Source organism: Rhinolophus hipposideros (genome assembly GCF_964194185.1).
Source record: "Rhinolophus hipposideros genome assembly, chromosome: 4".
Classification (NCBI taxonomy): Eukaryota; Metazoa; Chordata; class Mammalia; order Chiroptera; family Rhinolophidae; genus Rhinolophus; species Rhinolophus hipposideros.
This window is the reverse complement of record NC_138050.1, coordinates 1,577,058-1,595,619: the sequence shown is the minus strand read 5'-3', so window position 1 is coordinate 1,595,619 and position 18,562 is coordinate 1,577,058. Positions and strand designations below refer to the sequence as shown.

Here is an 18,562-nt window from a genome sequence, read left to right as displayed (position 1 = left end):
CATTTTCTCAATCCATTGAGATTTTGCTTCCCAGCAACTGTCATCAGTTTGGCTCAAATAAACTCTTATAAGCTTTCTCTTAGGCTGGATGTTTTTCGTCAACAAAAGTATAACCTTAAAGTCTTAAATTCGTACGTCAATATCAAAAGAAGCAATTCCCCAAATCATGAAAACATGATGAACTACATAGAAGAAAACGGACATTTCAGTCATTTCATTTTTTCTTGTATGTTGCCATGCAGCAGCCTACCCGTCTGTCCCCTCTTACCTCCCCTAAAGAAAGGAGAGCCTATGACACTAATCTGTTCAGGGACTTTGCTTCACCTTTGTGCTGACACCTTATGTCTCCCCGTTTGGCCCTGGAGGAGGGTTGTTTAGCCAATGACGAGTAAGATTCCCTACGCGGAAGACAACTCAAGCCACAACTGAGTGGGGACCAACAGGAGAACCCATGGGGTTGATAGAGGTGGGAATAGCCCCCCCACCTTCCCCCAGTTAAGGAGAGCCTCTGCCTCTGTGGTTGCATTCCTTCCCACAACCTGCTTGGGAAGAGATTCAATGGTGTAATAACATCAGTTCTCCATCTATCCATTTCAGTAAGTTTCAGTATAAAGGTTTTGTCTCTTGGGGAGGTACATCCTGAAACTGAGGGGTTCAGCTGTTTGCAGGCAAGAGTAATTAGTTCAAGTCAGTTTCTTAGTACAATGTGTGAAATTCATAGACCTTGGAGAAAACAATGTTGCTTTCTTGTGTGTGCATCAATAAAAGCCACAAGGCTACCGGATTTGGGGCTCTCAGTCCTTTGAGGCTGTGAGACCTTTGGCCCCTGTTTCATAACTTTCTTGATTTCTGTTTCTTACTTTAACACTTCACCGCCCCTTCTCATTCACTCACTGTGTTGCGCTGTTGCGCTTAGTACAATGTGTGCCTGTGTTGCGCTGGATGCGACATCTGGCGCCCAATGTGGGGCTCAAGGAGGGAAGGACGACTACGAGTCAAAATTAACTGGTGGAGCAACAGCAAGGACTCTGGGTAACCAAGGGCTCTGGGTAACGAAGGGCTCTGGGTAACCGTCATGCGACAACTACCTGGTAAGGAGGTAGGGAAGGTCCTGGAGAATTTAACCAAGGAAAGGGGGGATTGGATAAAACCTTACTAAACACTTTTGTATGTGAGAGTGTGATTGTGTGATTAATCTTCGCTCCACGGCCTTGGCTATGGAGCTTGTGTGGGCTCTAATCTGTGGTTCCGTGGTCTGGGTCATAAGGCAAAACGGTGACTTAGTGCCTAACGGCGTTAACCAGGCCTGGGGTTTATACGGGTGCACCTTAGCGAAGACCGACTTTAAAGTCCTGCAAGGGCTGTGGCCAAACGAGCATCAGAGTGAACTTGAAGTGAAAGCTCTTTTCTCTTCTCTTTTCTTTTCTCTTGTAGTTTACTAACATGGGCAATGCTGAGAGTAAGTATAGACCTTATATTTGCCTGCTTAAAAACTTCTTAAGAAGGGAAACCATAAAACCTCGGAAAAGAAAGTAGAGAACTTCTTAAGGTGATCGAAACTCATTGTTCCTGGTTTCCAGACCTTGGAACATTTGATTTAGATAAATGGGAGGAAGTCGAGAACTCCGTAATTTACATTCCAATGGGGTCTGTTTGCCCGGTTCAATCTGGGAAACATGGGAACTAGTTCGTTTAGTTTTGGAACCTCTTCAGACAGACTCAGAGGAGGAGACGGAGGGAGAAATAGAAGACCAGATGGGGGAAAGGAAAGATAAAGAAGATGAAGAGTCTGAGACAACGCCAACAGAAATCCCAAAATTATTATATCCAAACTTGGGAGACTGTTTAAAGGATGCTTATCCCCCTCCCACTTGCTGTCTCATTTACTTTCACCACCACCTTCCTTTACGGAGCAGGCGTGGGGGCCTTCGAGATCAGTAATAAGAAGTAACAATCCTTTTGTCTGCAAAAGTGTACCTCCCACACTGAGGAAGGGCACTTGTTCTTCATTATCAGCCATAGAGCGTGGCATACACCAGGCCAGGTTAGAAGGGGATGTGGATGCCTTGGCCTTCCCTGTAGTCATTAGGGAACGCGAAGACCCTACTTGCAGAACACCCCGATGGGATTCATGAAGCAGTTCGTGAACCTTTTTCTTTTAAATTACTCAAATAATTAAAACAGGCAGTTTTGCAATTTGGACGTATTTTACCTTATACTATAGGCCTTCTTAGAGGCATTGCTGTTGGCAATCGGCTGATTCCTATAGGTTGGAATGCGTTAACAAAACATGTTTGGCCCCTCTCAAAAGAAAAATTCGAGGCTTTGACAGAATTAGTACAGATCCAATTAGAACAAGACCATATAGAACCCTCAACTAGTCCATGGAATTCACCAGTGTTTGTAATAAAGAAAAAATCAGTAAAATGGCGACTTCTCACTGATTCACAAGCTATTAATGCTCTAATTGAACCTATGGGTCCTTTACAACCTGGACTCCCACAACCATCCATGATTCCTAAAAATTGGCCATTAGTAGTAATACACTTACAAGATTGTTTTTATACTATCCCCTTACATCCTCAAGACTGCCCTAGAATGCATTTTCAATACCTTCTATAAATAACAAAGAACCTATCAAAAGATATCAAAGGAAAGTTCTTCCACAGGGAATGCTCAATAGCCCCACAATTTGCCAGTTTTTTTTTGTAGCTTGAGCTGTTTTCCCAGTTAGGGAAATATTTCCAGATTGTTACATCATTCACTATATGGATGACATTCTCTGTGCTGCATCATCTACAGAGATTTTAGCTGATTGTTTTAAGTTCCTCCAGGAACAGCTCAAGATAGCAAGGTTCCTCCGCAAGTACAGCTAGCTAAAGCCATGTTTACTTTAAATTTTTTGAATTCTTCTGGCTCTAGCACAGAACCAAACCTTGGGTGCACAGCTGCCGAAAGACATTTTTACAATCTCCATAGTCCTAAAGCCTTGGAAAATGTGCCCATTTGGTGGAAAGATATTCAAACTAATCAATGGCAGTTAGGAACCTTGTTAACATGGGGGCGAGGTTATGCTTGTGTTTCTCCAGGATCGGAAGAACGTCCTTCGTGGGTGCTCAGTCGGTGTATCAAACTGTATCATGAACAACGCACCAAAGACCAGCCTGGCAGTCAACCACGGGAAGAACCAAAAGATTTATCGGACTTTTAATTGCAGCTATTATGGGAATAATTGCTATAGCCACTGTAGCTACTGTTTCTGGAATAGCTCTACACCAAACGGTACAAGGCTACTGAATTTGTACAAAAATGGCATGAAAATGCTAGTAAACCTTGGAATCATCAAGATAGATCAGGAAATTAATGTTAGATTAGCTAATTTAGAAACTACTGTTGTATTTCTTGGTCATCAACTGGAAAATCTCCATGCTATGATTACTTTAAAATATGATTAGAATATATCTACCTATTGTATAACCCCTTTCTCTTATAACCAAACTCGTACCCCTTAGTCTGAGGTACGAGCCCATCTCCTGGGACATATGATCAATCTCACTGTGGACATTTTACAACTACAACAAGAAGTTGATCAGATGTCTAACGTCAAGCTTCAACTCCTCCCTGGAGAGGACACACTTTCTGCAGCTGCAGAAGGACTTTCTACTTTAAACCCTGTCAATTTGATAAAGACTTTGGGTGGAGGGTTTGTTGGTGCTATTGCTATTCTATTTATTGTTTTATGTTTATTTTGTTTAGTCCTCAGAAGTGGACAAACAGCCCTCTGACGGGCAATGAATGAAAAATCTACAGGGTCTGTGTTTTTCATATTGCAAAAACAAAAAGGGGGAGATGTTGCCACACAACATCTCGTCTGTCCCCTCGTAGCTACCCCTAAAGAAAGTAGAGTCTGTGAGACTAATCCTTTCAGGGACTTTGCTTCACCTTTGTGCTTACACCTTATGTCTCCCTGTTTGGCCTTGGAGGATGGCTGGTTAGCCAATGACAAGTAAGATTTCCCATGGGGTGGGGGGGTGGTGGTCAACTCAAGCCAGGCACAGCTGTGTGGGGACCAACAGGAGAACCCACAGGGTTGACAGAGGTGGGCATAGACTCCCACTTGCCCCCCGGTTAAGGAGACCTTCTGCCTTTGTGGCTGCATTCCTTCCCACAACCCACTTGGGAAGAGATTCAATGGTGTAATAACATCAGTTCTCCATCTATCCATTTCAGTAAGGTTCAGCATAAAGGTTTTGTCTCTTGGGGAGGTACATCCTGAAACTGAGGGGTTCAGCTGTTTGCAGGCAAGAGTAATTAGTTCAAATCAGTTTCTTAGTATACTATCTGAGATTCACAGACCTTGGAGAAAACAATGTTGCTTTCTTATGTGTGCATCAATATTCGGGGGCTTTCAGTCCTTTGAGGCTGTGAGACCCTTGGCCCCTGTTTCATAACTTTCTTGATTTCTGTTTCTTACTTTCTTAACCCTTCGCTACCCCTTCTCGTTCACTCACTGCCTGTGTTGCGCTGGACGCAACACTTGTATATAGTGAAAACATGTATTTATAACTTCAACCTTCAGATAGCAGACTTCATAAAGTCATTATTCACTTAAAATAGACAAATATTTACAAAGAACATTTAACGTAAATTTCAGTTGCTTATAAAATGGTATTTGGAAGGTTGACCTGTATGAGGAAATAAGAGTCCTGTCAAGAGAGATGGTAAACTATAAATATAAAATATACCAGTGTTAAAAACCTCACAGTGTTCTATAGGAAAATCAATAAAGATAATCTTTTTTGGGAAAAATATTTAGCATTATAAATTTAAATGTAAATTTTATGTATGAATTCAATAAGGAATATATTTAAACCTTGCAATGACACATAATCATCACCTATTTTGTGTAAAACAATAATAAAAATGATGTACTTTTTCAATGTGCATACATCGAAACCAAAAGGTTAATTTTCACTTTTTCCTTTATTGGCAACTTTGGACGCACCTCGGGTGTTGGTTCCCAGAGGACGCTTTTCACAAATCATGAGGGCACCTCTGCCCAGTGTGCCGGCCTTTTCCTGTCTGTCATGTCCTTGACCCTGTTCATGTACATGCTGGTTCTCTCCAGTCCCTGCTTTGCTGGACGCTCTTTAGGATTAACTCCCTGAGCTGCCAAATAAACCCAAACACTGAATTTAGTGTGCAAACAGAGGCTAAATCCACTTTTGCTTGGTCAAGTGAATCCAAATTCTGCAACAACTCCTGTCTAGAAACAGGCATTGTGGTCTTCAGCACCTCATCCTCAAATGTGGATACACACTCATGAATCCCGCTGGAGAATCTTCACTGATCTCACCTCTCCTGCCATTACGACCAACTCACTGTGTCCTGGAGAACCTATGGCACTATCTCTAAAACGGGGACACTACTCCTCATTTTGTAGGTTGCTGTCAAGATTCAACAATGTGCCGTTTAAGTCGGACATAACCAGTCCTCAGGAAGAGTCTTTTGTCTTTGATCAGTGAGTACTGTCACTATTCCAGTCAGGCTGATTTCTTCTTTCCCCTCATTTCTCTAAACCACCTGAAGCCAAGTTCCACAGCAGCTCCTGACTGTACGTTCTGCTTTCCATTCACAGCTGTGAGCCGGACCATGGCCATAGCCCAACAGGCCTCCCTGCCTCCAGTCTGTCCTTTTTTTTTTTTTTTTTTTTTTTTAATTGGGGAAGGAGAACAGGACTTTATTGGGGAACAGTGTGTACTTCTGGGACTTTTTCCAAGTCTAGTTGTTGTGCTTTCAATCTTAGTTGTGGAGGGCGCAGCTCAGCTCTAGGTATAGTTGCTGTTGTTAGTTGCAGGGGGCGCAGCCCACCATCCCTTGCAGGAGTTGAGGAGTCAAACCGGCAACCTTGTGTGAGCCTGCGTTCCAACCAACTGAGCCATCTGGCCACCTGGGAACTGAGCGGCAGCTCAATGACTCCATTCTAGTTGAGGAGAGCACAACTCACTGGCCCATGTGGGAATCAAACCGGCAGCCCGTTGCCCAGAGCTCGCGCTCTAACCAACTGAGCCACCGGTCCGCCCCAAGTCTGTCCTCTTTGATTCACCTCTCAGACTGTGGCCAGAGATGGATTTGGGAACACTGAAGTACAATTGGCATGACAGCTGCCCACTAGTTTCTGACTGAAATCGCTTGTTATTTTCTTCACCTAAGTATACCCGTATTTTGTCATCTGCAGTTTCCAGTTTCACTTTCTTTAAAGTGCAGCAAAATGTAAAGAAATGGGTAAAATTAATGTCCCCAAATTATTACTTCATCATGTATTCAATATAAAAATTGAGGTATTTTACATTCCTCTCCTTTGTCCTCAAAGGAGAGGACACCCAGTGTGTATTTTAAACTGATGGGACATCTCTCTTCAGATGTTACGTTTCATTGGAAATACTTGATCTGCATTTAGATTTCATAAAATTTAAATTGAAAAAGTAGATTCACATCCCCAAGCTGTTCCAAACATACCTAAAACGTTCCCAATACCTGAAGTCAATGTCAGTTTTTAAATTTAGATTTTAAATGAATTAAAATAAAAAACTCAAGTTTCCCTGTCACAGCTGTATTTTAAGGGCTCAGTTGCCACATGGCTGCTGGCCACTCCACTGGGCGGCCAAGTGCAGACGCTCCACTTTCTATATAATTTTAACAAGCTTTGGTGTCTGTTTCTCAGGACACTGGAGACTGGAAGAAAAAACCAGATAACTGGAACTGACATTTTTTTTCCATGAAGTACTCTAAAAGATTAAAAACAGTGACCCCTGGCACATACCCAACAGTTTATGCGCAGAGGTATTTTTTAATATTACCATCAACTTTCTTGGAATGAAGTTAAATTTACTGGTTGGATGTCCTAGAGTTATGTCTTGGGAGATTTCATTTAAACATATTTTTAGCTTTTCAAATATTAGCCTTAGCAAATTCCTGGAAAATATGCCTCAATTCATACCTATTGTGGCTTTTCAATTTCCCCCTATTTTTATGAAGGCCTAAGATTTGTTTTACTTATCTTTTTTTTGGGGGGGGCGGGAGTGGCGGGGGAGGGTATGAGAATAATTTTTAACGTATCTATGAAGCCCTTTCTATTGTATAATTTGCTGAAATTGTAAAAATAAAAACCCTAAAAAATGTAGACGCTTAAGCTCATTTCTCTTTTTGGAATCTTATGTTTTGTTCCTTAACTGTCTCTCAAGGTTCAAAATTTTAATATTTTTGAATGTATAAATGATTTCTTGACATTTTATCTATAAGCAGTGGATATAATTTTGATTTTTATGGAAGTGTAAAATTATCACAAATATCTGGGTGTTTTATGATAAACTAAAAATAACTAGAATTCACTTACCTTAAAAAATTCCTTTTTCTCAACCATTTCATCACCATCTGCATCCAACATTTTAAAAGCAACATGAAACCCAGTATGGGGTTCTGCAATCAAGTGATAAATGAATAATTATTTAAATGTTGGTGAAATGCAAATTACTTGCAGACATAGTCAGATCTTCAAATTTGAAATAAGTTACCAGAAACCACATGAGTAGGTGCCTACACAAAGAAAAAAGAGCTCTGTTCCTGTGACAATTTCAAAGGCTGATATATTTTCGTGGGTGTGCTGTGCTGTCATTAAGTGTTCTGCCCTCAAATCCAAGCAAAATTGATTTGAGAATCTCATTTCTTTAGTTTTCCTATATTCTTATGGGATCTTGCCTACTTTCACTTTCATATTGATTTTCATTCTTTATTTATCTTTCTCTTTCTTAGAGTAGGGCTTTTTAGAAAAAAAAGTTTATTTTGAAATAATTTTAGACTTATGGAAATGTCAGAAAGATCATATGGTGAGTTCTCATATACCCTTCACCCAACTTCCTCTAATGTCATCATCTTATATAACAACAGTACCTGTATCAAAATTAAGACATTAACCCTGGTATAGCATTTTAAACTAAACTACAGACTCTATTGCGATTTCATATTTTTCCATTGAAGATGTTTTTCCTAGGATCAAGTACAAAATGTTTTTCCTAGGATCAAGCATTCTAGGATCAAGTACAAGAAGCCATGTTGTATTTAGTTGTTATGTCTCCTAGTTTCATCCAACCTGTGAAAATTTCTCAAGGTCCGCTTCCTTTTCATGACCTTGACAGTATGAAGACTACTGGTCGGGAACTTTGTAGAATGTTGGTGAGGGTTTTTTAACATCCCTGAGTAAGGTGAAGTCTGACTCTGCTGGTCAACAGGCCTTCTGCTAAACAGACAAAGTTATGGGGCCACAGTGCAAAGGTGTAATAATCTAACCCAACAGTATCATCTTGCGTTTTGAAAACTAAAGTACCAATAACATTTTTAATGGTAAAGACATAAACACTACATTCCCACAAACCTGTTCGGTATACTACTAGAGAATGCCACATGATCATTGAGAAAAACTGTGTGATACTTACTAGTGAGGATTGTAAGCAAGAAAAGATACTCAGTATATGAAATGAGCCCTGAAAGAGATAAAATAAAAACATTGGAAAATAAGTTTTTGGTGGTTTAGTAGTAATCATATACACACTATACGTAAACTTAATTCAAAACACATTTTTACTTTACATTACGTCTCTTTGGTACAGTGGAAAACATAATAGCGAGCTAGGTACAGTACTAACATTTAAAAAAAGATACTAGGTTTCACCAGGTTACCAGTATTAGTAAGGAGCAGGAATGGGTGCTGGCTGGAAAATAACAGTACCACTGGAGGTTTTTACCTGCATGACACGCACTTTATGTAACTGCTACTCAAATTTTACTATTCATAACATCTCAAGTAAAGCAAATGTATAAACTGAGTAGAATAACAAGAGATTTGCATATACCAAGGGTCAGACTACATATTTACATGGAAATAATGAAATCTGTGTGTCAGTACTGCTTTTCCTCTGGGCAAACTCTCCTTCCCACTCCCACATGCCGTCTGGGTGGGACTGCCCATTGACCCGAGGCAGATGCTGACGGGCCTCGCAGTCACCTCACCCTGCAGAGTTGGTGCAGGGAGGGCATGCAGCTGACCCCAGCTCACCAGGAGGATACCTTCCTCTGGCTGCAGGGGTCACGCTGGGCCTCGCAGAGCGGGATCTCTGCAGAGATGCTGGACCTCTCACTTCATCTCCCCGTCAGGCTTTGCTGTGAGAATGTCTCACTTAGGATGTGGGTCACGGAGACGGCCCACAGTGCAGTCATTCGCTAACTGGCAGGCCTGAAGGATGGACCCTGGCGATGCCTGACCCTGGAAGTAAGCTGGGCTTGAAGCTCGTTCTCTGTCTGGCCACGAAATAAACTTCCTTTCTGCTCAAGTAAGTGGTGTCAGGTTTTATGAGCTTGCCATAAAAAAGAATCACAATAAACACAGAAACCATATCTGATAAATCATTGCTTCTTGATAAAGTAAAAGAAATTTCCCTCTGGGTCATAAGCTTGGAATAATAGCAAACTACACAATTCAAAAACTTTATCATGGAAAACTTCAGTCACATACAAAAGTAGAGAGAAAAACATGATGAATAATTACGTGTATCGGCTTCAGTCATGATCGGCTCAAGGTAGGTCTTGTTTAATCGTACCTTCTCACTCCCTTTCCCTCACAAATCCCATGTGTCATATCATTTCATAGTGGAGAACTCAGGCTGTATCACCAAAAGGACTGCTTCCTAACCCCAAATATACAGACGGTGCCCCAAACGTCTACACATTTTAAGAAAGGAAAAAACTGCATTAAAATTGTAATAATATACATCGATAACAAAAGATGAATACAAGTCACGTTTGACTTCTGCAATTACAAGAGGTGCTCAAAGTGGTTCCCATCAGCGTAATTTTAATACAGTTTTTTCTTATCTTAAAATGTGTATACATCTTTTGGCACCCTCTGTATTTACCACCCCTAAAAACTTATCAATAATTCCCTAACATTATCAAATTAAAATTAATGTTACAAATGTCCGTTTCAGAAATGTTTTAAAGTGTGCTCAAATCAGGATTTAAAGGTCCCTGCATAGCACTTAGTTGACGCTTTCAAGTCACTTTTTTTTATTTTTTTATTTTATTTTATTTTATTTTATTTTAGGTATTTAGAGGTTTTATTAATTCACTTGCTTCAATTTATTTTTATGTATACAAATAATATCTAAATGCATAAACACCACAAAACAATTTTTCAGACAATTCAGGTTTGAAAGCCCTCTTGATTTCCTCTGTCTAGTACCTCTGGCCTTTCCTGAAAGTGTCTATTCTCACAGGTATTGTGGATTCCTCTAGTTCTTTTTCTTTTTTTCCACTTTTTTTTATTGTGGTAAAAGATGTGTAACATAAAAGTTACATTGTAGCCATTTTTGAATGCACAGTCCAGTGGCATTAGGTACATCCACATTGTTTTGTGACCATTATCAGACGGTTTTCATCATCACAACCGAAACTCCACAAAGACCAGCTCCCTATTTTCTTGTGTCCCCAGCCCTTCTAGTCCTCTTCCTGTCTCTGTTTGAGGGACCTCGCATGGAGGAGTCTTACAGTATGTGCCCTTTGTGACTGGCTTACATCACTGAGCACGATGTGCTTAGGCTCACCCATGTTACAGCTTCTGTCAGAATCCCCTTCCTTTTTAAGGCTGAATAATACTCCATTACACGTTTATGTCACCTTGTGTTTCCCCACCATCTGTGATTGTTCCTACCTGTGGCTGTTGCGAACAACGCTGCTCAAAACACTGTTATACCAACTAAGACCTGTGGAGTCTCTGCTTTAATTCTGAGTACACACCCAGAAGAGGGCCTGCTTGGCCCCGGGGGAAGTCTGTGTCTCATTTTGTGTGGAACCTCCACACTGTTTCCCACAAGGGCTGCACCACTTTACACACCCACCAGCAGTGTGCAAGGATTACAATTCCTCCATAGCCTCGCCAACACCTGTTATTTTTTATTCTTGGTAATAATGGGTGTGAAGTGGTGTGGTTTTGACTTGCATTTCCCTACTGATTAGTCATGTTGAGCACCTTTCATGTACGGATTAGCCATTTGTATGCCTTCTTTAGAGAAAAGTCTATTCCACTTGCTCATTTGTAAACAGCATCGTTTGCTTTTTGTTGTTGAATTTAGGAGTTCTTTACACATCTTGGATATTAGCCCCCATATATGATCTGCAAATGTTTTCTCCCATCCTGCGGGTTGCCTTTTCACTCTCTTGATGGTATACTTTGATTCACAAAAGTTTTCATTTTTCTTTTGTTTCCTGTGTCTTAAATCTCTTTTAATCTCTAGGTCTTCCTTGTCTTTTTTTCTTCCTCTCTTTCAACTAATTTGTTGAAGAAGCCTGGTCATTTGTCCTGTAGTTTCTCATAGCCTAGAACACTTTGATGAGACTGCATTTTCTTGGTGTCACTTTACATGTTCCTCTGACTTCCATGTTTTCTCCAAATTGGTTCTTCGAGCCAGAGCTGTGCTGTACACAGTGGGAGGCCACAAGGCACATGTTTACAGAAAATGCGAAGTGCCACTGAGAGGTGCTGACGGTAAGAGTTATAGAGCTTCGGGAAAATGTGAAACCATTTCCAGTTTGGATGATCAGAGGTGTAATTATAAAAGTGGTATTTGAAGGATGGATGAAAATTTTAATTAAGCAGGTGTGACATAAGTGGGAAAGCCACATAAGATAGATAAAGCTGAATGTGAAAATGAAAGGGAGATTGAAGTAGCGTACACGGGGTACACGGGGTGGGGGGGGTGGGGGGGCAGTACGGAAGTACAGAAGTGAGGAGCACAGGCTCCAGGGCACGAGGGCTGCCTCCCTATCCACACCTCCACCCCCGGCTCTGGTCACACAAAGCAGATGCTCCACCCAGAGCTGTTGAGAGTAAGGCAGGGAAAGATTTTTAAATGCAGGTAATTCGGTGTCTCAGCTGTAACTTCAGGTATACATTTTTAAATTGTTCTGAATGACTTATTTTTTCGTACCACCACCTTTTCTGTCATTGTTTTTATTTTGGAGCAGGTGTACCTCTCTTTAGTAAAAAAGCCTATAGTAAGTCTTCAGATTTTTTTTTTTTTTAATATTCAGTGTTTATGTGAAGGGAGAATAAACTGAATGCCTTTTCTCATATCTCATACCTGAGAGAAGTGCTCTAATCTTAGCTGAAGGAACAAAGCTTTTTATCTCTTGATGGCCGCACAAAAGGGAGTAGCTCTTTTCTAATTTTCAAAGGAATATGGGAATGTGAAGAAATGGCCGAAGTGCTAGATGGAACTGGGCTTGGTGCCAAAAGAAGACCTCACTTTTCTTTTCTCTTGACACAGGTTCCATCCTTCACAGAGGGGCAACTTTTTGAAAAAGAAAATTTCAGAATCTTTCTTTGAAATATTGATGTAAATATAAAGCTTGGATAAGCACAAGTGTAGGATTATAAATAGTATATTTCTACAACAGCATTTTAGGTATCTGTTCTCTGAAAATGCTTTCTAAAAAACTGACACTTCAGAATATTATAGGAGAAACAATTTAATACACATATGTTACATTTAATTGTAAAATAAATGCTGTTAAATGGTAATGTTTCAAAAACCACATGTCAAATAGGGAAGTATTTTAAATAATTTATATTTTAAAATTTGTTAAAGAATGCTTAGGAGGCACTAAAAGAGAACATTAAATTCTGTTACTATGCTTCTCTGTAAATATTTTAAAATGGGAACCATTATAAAATATAACTTGCTATTGAGTGCAATTTTGAGAATGCTGTTCTCCAAAGAGAAACAACATATCTTATAATTTAGATTGTTCATCTTTGAGGATGGTATTATAATAAGAATTCTGTTCAGTTTTAAAACATACATAATAATTATGACTTACAGTTTCCTTTTTTTATGATGCATGGTTGGTGACATTATTTTCTTATTTCAAGAATGTAGTACCTTTTATTAGTTATGATATAGTAGAAATTCTGATAGTTCTTTTATGTGTATTCTCTTCTTACTTTAGCTACTCTGCCTCGTCCCTTCTCTCTAGCCTTTAATGAAAATTGATGTTTGGATAATTTATCTGTAATTGCTCAAAGAGTTTGAGAAAGCTACTTTCTACTTAATGAGGATTTTGTTATGATTTAAAAAACATCTATTAAATAACATGGTGTTATAACATTCTCTATTAGATTCTCTACTGTAGATTCTCTAAGATACAGCTGCAAACCTCATAACTTAATTGCTTAATAATACTTTTGTTAAATAAAACACAGTACAAACGTAACAAATCAAAGTTACCTTTATCGCCAAGGTCTCTGAAAAAATTCGGTCCACAACCAGCTGTTTGCATTGCTGCCAACACATTCTCCATATCCTTTAAATATACATATTAAAGTCTTTTAATTTAACTTATAAAAGTTCATTTTCTATCTTGTAAAAAAAGGAAGGAAGGAAGGAAGGAAGGAAGGAAGGAAGGAAGGAAGGAAAGAAAAAGGGAGGAAGGGAGGAAGGAAGGAAGGGAAGGGAGAGGGAAGGGGAGGAAAGGGGGAAGAAAGGAAGAAGGAAAGAACGAAAGAAGGAAGGAAGGAATGAAGGAAGGAAGACGGGGAGAGGGCAGGTGAGGAAAGGGAGAAGGAAAGAGGAAAGGAAGGAAGCAAAGAAGGAAAGAAGGGAGAAAGGGAGAAAGGGAGGGAGAAAGAAACTCGTTCTGCCCCACACATTACTTACCTTTTTTGTCAGCTTCTTGACTGATGTTTTACCTATAGCCAAGAAGAAACATTATTTAGTACCCATATTCCTTGGTAAAACTCAACTTCCATTTAAAATACAAAATAAACAACTAGATATTAGAAAACAAAGTTTGGCAATTTTAGCTAATATCTTTAAATGAAAGTTATGAGCCAGAGAATTCTAAGTCTAAACACAAAGACACTGTGTGTTCTTTGTAAGACCTATTTTCAGTTTCACTCACCCCAGTTCAGACACATGAAATCTTTTTTTAATTGAAGTATAGTTGGCATACAGTATCCTATTAGTTTTATGGGTGTATCATAGTGATTTGGTGTTTATATATATTATGTAATGACCACCATAAGTATAGTTACCATCTGTCACCACACACAGTTATTACAATATTATTGACTATATTTCCTGTGCTGTCCTTACATCCCCTTGACTTATTTATTTTATACCTGGAAATTTGTTACTTCTTAGTCCCCTTCACCTATTTTGGCTGCCCCTCAACCTCTTCCCTATATGGAAGCCACCAGTTTATTTCTTGTATCTATAAGTCTGTTTCTGTTTTGTTTGGTCGTTTGTTTTTTAGATTCCACATGTAAGTGAAATCATATGGTATTTGCCTTTCTCTGTCTGACTCATTTCTCTTAGATTAATACCCTCTTGGTCCATCCACTGATATATGAAACCTTATAACTACCTTTGACTTATCTTAAGTTGTCTGCATCATAAATTCTTGCCAAACATGATTTCTTTCTTCACATCATTATTAAAATCTGTCTCTTTCTGCTTTCGCTGATTAAAAAAATACACATTCACGCTTTAGAAAGCTGCCTTTTTAAACTCTGAAAAATTCTCTTAAGCTTACAGCTTCTCCAAATTTAAAAGGCTAGCCAACATGACTGTCCATTCTAAAGTGATATTACTTTCAATAATTTCCTATTGGATAACAGAGATCTACAGTGCTTTTAGGTTTTCAGCCACCTTCTCTACTGCTTACACCATTTTCCTCTCACTCACTATAACTCTAAAACTATCACACTACTTCTTTTGTTGAGACTTACTCTATAGCCTCAGGCCTCGCACAGCTAAAACAACACTTATCTGAGCAAGATGCATCACAAACTTCCCTTCCTCTTCTCAAATTACCTATGAAGATCCTTAAGTACAATTACATGGTCTATGAAAATTCAGGTGAGAAAGTAAAGAAATGAACACTTTTACATGTGCCTTTTCTGTAGTCTGGGATGCTTAATTTGGACTACAAATCAAGAGGGGACAAATTCTATTATTTGGTCTTAATAAATTGTCAAGATTTTGTTTTTGCATTATTAATAAAAACAGTTGTGAATATGATTAAATAATTTTTAGAAACATCTATAATGATGTTTGTAAGCTTAAGTATTCCAATTTCAAATTTTTATTCATTGACACACTATTACTATGTTTCTCTGAAAATAAGACCTAACCAGAAAATAAGCCCTAGCATGACATCACATCCCCTTAACATAAGCCCTAATGTGTCTTTTGTAGCAAAAATTAATATAAGACCCGGTCTTATTTTCAGGGAAAGACGGTATGTGTCACACTACGACAAAGAACCCTAGATTTGAATGATAGGTGCTACCGTGTGAGGTCATCAAATACATAAAGTCGAAGTGATGTCATAGGAATGGCGGCAGTGTGGCGCACTTTTTGAGTTCTCCTCCGGTTCTTATCACAAACGGGACATATAACCCATCAAAGGACTCCCTGCTCATCACGCAGAACAGCTAAGAGACTCATGGAAGGGTTACTTGAAGGTGTGCAAATTGGGAGAGCAGGGTAAGAGCGAAGGGAGCGGAGTGGAGACGTGGCCTGCACCTGTGGCTGTGGAAACGCAGCCAGCACCCCCAGATGCAGAGACGCAGGGGATCCCAGGACGGAACAGAGAACACAAAAGCCAGGAGGTGGGCTCTTTCCCTGCGTCCCACAGCTGATCGCTCCCGCGGTGGGGGGTGGGCAGCTTGGTGGGCCCTAGGGCGGACAAAGAACACAGACTCCATACCTGGGCCCCTCCCCTGTGCTCTTCCAATCCTACCCCAACCCTTCCAGAGATTTAATCTGGCCCCTGAACTGAGTAGTAGTGTCAGATTACAGAGGAGCCTTAGTGCTCAGGCTCTGGGAAGACTGGCAGGCAGCTCTGACCCAGGGAAGAGGCTGGGAAGAGTGTGATTTTTGCTAGGCTAGGAGAGAAGAGACTCATCCACTCCCAGCCACCACCTTTTCTGGCCTGCAGGAAGAGTGTGACATGGCTGGGCTGGGAGAGAGAAGACCCCTCCATCCCTAGCCCCCACCAGTTCTGGCCTGCCTAGGGTGGGGCAACTGCAACTGCGGAGGCACTCCCAGAGATCAGCAGTTAAGCAGCAGATGGAGCTCCCGCTTTCAGCAGCTCAGAAATCTCCCGCCCGCCACACACACACACACACACACACACTCACACACACACACACGGAAGAGGTGCCCTAAGACTCAGGAGAACTGGACACAGGGCTGGTAGTGCTACTCTTAGTGCACATATGTGCAGACAAGGGCAGAAACTGCATTGATTTTGTAAAAACTATCATCCAGACCCCTCAGCCCCACGCATCTAAATCTACAGTCCCAAAGTCACTCAGGGCACTAAGTGACCGGCTCTGCCTGCACAATAGGCAGGGGACTCTCTGGTACAGCAGAGGACAACCTGGAGATTACTTGGTGGGCTTAAGCCAAGGCTGGAGATGCTTTTTGTTTTGCTTTGTTTTGTTTTGTTTTGTCTTTATATCTTTGATATCTTTGCCTGTGTTGAGTGGAGGTTGTTGGTTGTTTTTACATGTGAATGTATTTGATTTTTTCTTTGTTGTTGTTGTGCTTGTTGATTTGCTTTGTTCTGAAATTGCCCTACCAGGGCCCAGCTTAAGAGGCACAAGATTCAACATATCCAGAGGCCAACTCCAGACCAAACCAGAGTACTGCCTGGTTTGACCTACAAGTCACACACCCAGAGGGAACTCTCTGCAGGCACAAGAGCCCATAGAGGCCAAACCACATTTAAGCAGTCAACCCTCATGCAGCAGAACACCCTGCAGTGGGCATAGCCAAGTACCACAACTAGTCAGCCTAGGAATTAACCCCACCTACTCACAAGCGAAAAGCAATTAAAGATCTTCTTTAACAGGACAATATACACAACACAAGAGTCACCTTTGGAGCACACGCAGAGGAGAAGAACGAAGTAGTGCAAGTCAAATGTAAAGGACACATACTACATAAGATAACCCAGCAAGAACTAAGAACTCTAGGGGATCTACCTAATACATCAAAGCAAACACAGAGAGTCAGCCAGAATGGTGAAACAAAGAAACACGTCCCAAATAAAAGAACAGAAGAAACCTCCAGAACTGGAACCAAATGAAACAGAGGTAACCAATCTATCAGAGACAGAGTTCAGAACACTGGTGATAAGAATGTTTAAGGAGCTTAGAGATGACTTAAAGAAGGATGTAGAAATCATAACGAACAACCAGTTAGAACTAAAGAACACAATTACTGAAATTAAGAACTCACTTGAAGGAATTACCAGCACGTTAGATGAAGCAGAGGATCGAATCAGCAACTTAGAAGACAAGTTAGCAGAGATCACCCAAACAGAACAACAGAAAGGAAAAAGAATAGAAAACAATGAAGATGGTTTAAGAGACCTCTGGGATAACATCAAGCGCAACAACATGCGTATCGTAGGAATACCAGAAGGTGAAGAGAAGAAGCAAGGGATTGAGAACATATTTGAAGTAATAATGTCCGAAAACTTCCCTAACCTGATGAAGGAAACCAACATACAAGCCCAGGAAGTGCAGAGAGTTCCAACCAGGATAAACACAAACAGGTCCACACCAAGACACATTATAGTTAAAATGGCAAAGCTTAAAGACAGAGAGAGAATCCTAAAAGCAGCAAGAGAAAGACAGAGGGTTACATGCAAGGGAACTCCCATAAGACTATCAAAGACTTTTCTACAGAAACATTGAAGGCCAGGAGGGAGTGGCAGGAGATACTCAAAGTGATGGAAAACAAAGGCCTACAACCTAGATTGCTTTATCCAGCAAGGCTATCATTTAAAGTTGATGGAGAGATAAAGAGCTTCCCAGAAAAGTATAAGCTAAAAAAATTTATTACCACCAAGGCAGCATTGCAAGAAATACTAAAAGGACTTCGGTAAATAGAAGAAATATGAAAACAATCTAACTACAAATTTAAAAATGGCAATAACTATGTACCCATCAATAATCACTTTAAATGTAAATGGATCAAATGCTCCAATCAAGAGACATAGGGTGGCTGAGTGGATAAGAAAGCAAGACCCTTGTATATGCTGTATACAAGAGACTCACCTCAGATCAAAAGACACACACAGGCTGAAAGTGAAGGGTTGGAGTAAGATATTTCATGCAAATGGAAATGAGAAAAAAGATGGAGTTGCAATACTTATATCTGACAAAATAGACTTTAAAATGAAGAACATATTAAAAGATAAAAATGGGCACTATATAATAATAAATGGATCGATCCGACAAGAGGACATAACCCTAGTAAATATCTATGCACCCAACATAGAAGCACCTAAATATATAAAACACATACTGACTGACATAAAGACAGAGATCAACAGTAACACTATCATAGTAGGGGACTTCAACACACCTCTGACAACAAGGGACAGGTCTTCCAGACAGAAAATCAATATGGAAACAACAGCCTTAAATGATACA

The 18,562-nt window shown here is 40.1% G+C and overlaps 1 protein-coding gene across 1 annotated transcript in view; it reads right to left on the bottom strand.

The window, feature by feature from the left end:
* Positions 1-18,562, bottom strand: part of MICU2 (mitochondrial calcium uptake 2) — an 84,554-nt gene that overhangs the window by 18,606 nt on the left and 47,386 nt on the right. The window contains exons 3-6 of the mRNA XM_081046733.1: positions 13,767-13,798; positions 13,338-13,413; positions 8,493-8,540; positions 7,397-7,479 (exon numbers count right to left, since the gene is read on the bottom strand). Of these exons, the coding sequence (XP_080902859.1) occupies positions 7,397-7,479; positions 8,493-8,540; positions 13,338-13,413; positions 13,767-13,798 (239 nt within the window). The remainder of the gene's footprint in view (positions 1-7,396; positions 7,480-8,492; positions 8,541-13,337; positions 13,414-13,766; positions 13,799-18,562) is intronic.